Below are 3,423 nucleotides of genomic sequence, written 5' to 3'. Positions count from 1 at the left end.
TTAATATTATTTTATTTATTTTATTTATTATTTATTATTTATTTTTTTTTTTTGAGACAGAGTCTTGTTCTGTCACCCAGGCTGGCACAATCTTGGCTTACTGCAAGTTCCGCCTCCTGGGTTCATGTCATTCTCCTGCCTCAGCCTCCTGAGTAGCTGGGACTACAGGCGCGTGCCACCACGCCTAGCTATTTTTTGTATTTTTAGTAGAGATGGGGTTTCACCATGTTAGCCAGGATGGTCTCGATCTCCTGACCTCATGATCTGCCCACCTCAGCCTCCCAAAGTGCTGGGATTACAGGCGTGAGCCACCGTGCCTGGCCCCTGCATTGTATTTGTAAACCACATTTCCTCTATCCATTTGTCTGTTGGAGGACACTTAGGTTGGTTCTATCACTTGGCTATTGTGAATAGTGCCACAGTGAACATGGAAGTGCAGCCATCTCTTTGACAAACTGATTTCAAATCTTTTTGGTAAATATGCAGACATGAGATTGCTGGATCATATAGTGATTTTGTTTTCAGTTTTTTTAGGAACCTCCCTACCATTTTCAACAATGGTTGTACTAATTTACATTCCTACCAGTACTTCTTAAGTCTAGTATTTAGTTGGGTAAAATAAGGCCTACTTCTATAAAAAGTCAAATAGTAGAAAGTACTCTATGATTAATGCCAAATTCAATAAGTGCTTATGGAAGAAGGGTTCACTACAGGCCTGAATGAAAGATTTTATGGAGAAAAGACAGGCAAACATTTTCAAAGAGAGTCTGAATTCCTGTGTTCCAATCTGGATCAAATCCAAGGGTATTAACTCAACATGTTTTCTATATCTACATCCTGCAGAGTATCCAAGATGAAGGAGAATGTTAAACAGAATAGAAAACAAAGAGAAAGCATAGACAAAATCAAAGTCAAGGTGGCCAACACACGGAAACAGGCTCTGCAGGAGCAATTCGATGAATGGATTCTAGACCCTAAAGGAATGATCCCTAAGACAGTGGTAAGAAAATTGGGAGTATATGTGAAAGGTAGGTGGGGTAAGTGGTAAGAGGGCAATTGCTAGAATACTGAGTAGCATACTAGAATCCTCCCTTGAAATTTTCAGTATTGCTGAGGTAAGTCTTGACCTGTCTGATCCATGAGATTGATTCCTTCAATTTCTCTTGAGCATTACATTAAAAAAAAAAAATTCTAGCTAGATTTCTAAAATTTTGACTCTGGCTGAGGTTCCCAAACTCATCATTGTAAACCAACATATATTTCATTTGTTTGCTTTTTGTGTGTGTGTTTTTATGTGTGACTACTTCAGTGAGACCTGCAAGACTCTTAGCTCTAGAGAACAGCCATACTCTAAGAGTTAAATGCTTTCTCTTAAGTGTATATGGATTTGGAAATACTTTTTCATTAGATACAATGCTAAGCATATTTTCAGTTTAAAGTGAATGATTAAAAATAAATCAGGGAAGACAAGTCACAGACTGGGAGAAAATATTAGCAGAAGGCATATCTGGTTGGGTGTGGTGGCTCACACCTATAATCCTAGGAATTTTGGAGGCTGAGGTGGGAGGATTGCTTGAGGCCAGGAATTCGAGACCAGCCTAGCCAACATAGGGAGACCCTGTTTTGACAAAAAAATTTAAAAATTATCTAGGCTGTGGTTCCAGCTTCTCAGGTGGCTGAGGTGAGAGGATTGCTTGAGTCCAGGAGGTCGAAGCTGCACTGAGCCATGATCATGCCACTGCACTCCAGCCTGGGGAACAGAGAGAGACCCTGTCTCTTAAAAACAAAACAAAACAACAACAACAACAAAATATATCTATATATGTGATATATATAGATCACATATATAGATATATATATCACATATATATGTTATGTATATATATCTGATAAATGACTGTTATCTAGAATATACAAAGAACTCTTAAAGGCTGAACAATAAGAAAACAAACAGCCTGGTTCACAAAAGAAAGTGTACATATGGCAAATCTTATTTGAAAGCATATGAAAAGATGCCAGACATCACATGTCATTAGGGAAATGCAAATTAAAACTTCAATGAGATACCGCACACACCATTTAGAATGGTCAAAATCCAAAGCACTGGCAACTTCAAATGCTGGTAAGGATGTGAAGCAGCAATAATTCTCATTCTTTGCTGATGGGAATGCAAAATGGTACAGACTCTTTGACAGACAGTTTGGCAGTTTCTTAAACATACTCTTAAAAGACAAATATTGAATTATTCCACTTATATGAGGTATCTAAAGTAGTCACATTCATAGAAACAGAATGTAGAATGGTGGTTGCCAGGGGCTTGGAGAAGGGGAAGGGGAGTTATTTGATTCAGGGATCCCCAACACCTTGTGGCCTGGTAGGAGGTGGGCTACATAGCAGGATGTGAGTGGCAGGCAAGCAAGCAAGGAAAGCTTCATCTGTATTTGCAGTCACTCCCCATCACTCTCATTACCACTTGAGCTCTACCTTCTGTCAAATCAGTGGCTGCATTAGATTCTCATAGGAGCACAATAGGAACCCTATTATGAACTGTGTACGCGAGGATCTGGATTTCATGCTCCTTATGAGAATCTAATGGCTGATGATCTGTCACTATTTTCCATCACCGCCAGATGGGACCATCTAGTTGCAGGAAAACTAGCTCAGGACTCCCACTGATTCTACATTGTGGTGAGCCGTATAATGGCTCATAATCTATAATGTAATAGTAATAGAAACAAAGTACACAATAAATGTAATACGCTTGAATCATCCCAAAACCATCCTCCCCCAACCCCTGGGTTTGTGGAAAAAATGTCTTCCACAAAACCAGTCCCTTGTGCCAAAAGCAATGGGGACTGCTGGTTTAATGGATATAGAGTTTCAAGTTTGCAAAATGAAAAACTTCTGGCTGGGCGCAGTAGCTCACGCTTATAATCCCAGCATTCTGGAGGCTGAGGCAGGAGGATTGCTTGAACCCAGGAGATCAAGACCAGCCTAGGCAATATAGTGGGACCCTGTCTCTACAAAAAATTTTAAAAATTAGCTGGACATGATGGCATACGCCTATAGTCTCAGCTACTTGGGGGCTGAGGCAGGAGATAACTTGAGTCCTGAAGTTTGAGCCTGCAGTGAGCTATGATGATGCCACTGCACTCCAGCCTGGGTAACAGAGACCCTGTCTATAAAAAGACAGAGAGAGAGAGAGAGAGAGAGAGAGAGAGAGAGAGAGAGAGAGAGAGAAAGAAAGAAAGAGAGAGAAAGAGAAAGAAAGAAAGAAAGAAAGAGAGAGAAAAGAAAGAAAGAAAGAAAGAAAGAAAGAAAGAAAGAAAGAAAGAAAGAAAGAAAGAAAGAAAGAAAAAAAAGAAAGAAAGAAAGAAAGAAAGAAAAGAAAGAAAGAAAGAAAAAGAAAGAAAGAAAAAGAAA

The 3,423-nt window shown here is 39.5% G+C and overlaps 1 protein-coding gene across 6 annotated transcripts in view; it reads left to right on the top strand.

Annotated features, from left to right (window-relative positions):
* The window catches only part of EFCAB5 (EF-hand calcium binding domain 5), a 149,649-nt gene that overhangs the window by 18,452 nt on the left and 127,774 nt on the right, over window positions 1-3,423 (top strand). For all 6 annotated transcript variants that reach the window (XM_017855089.1, XM_017855088.1, XM_017855084.1 and 3 more), the window contains exon 2: window positions 844-1,000. In XM_017855089.1, the coding sequence (XP_017710578.1) occupies window positions 844-1,000 (157 nt within the window). The remainder of the gene's footprint in view (window positions 1-843; window positions 1,001-3,423) is intronic.

Source organism: Rhinopithecus bieti, unplaced genomic scaffold (assembly GCF_001698545.2).
Source record: "Rhinopithecus bieti isolate Rb0 unplaced genomic scaffold, ASM169854v2 scaffold_38691, whole genome shotgun sequence".
NCBI classification, from domain to species: domain Eukaryota; kingdom Metazoa; phylum Chordata; class Mammalia; order Primates; family Cercopithecidae; genus Rhinopithecus; species Rhinopithecus bieti.
This window is presented reverse-complemented; position numbering and strand designations above follow the sequence as displayed.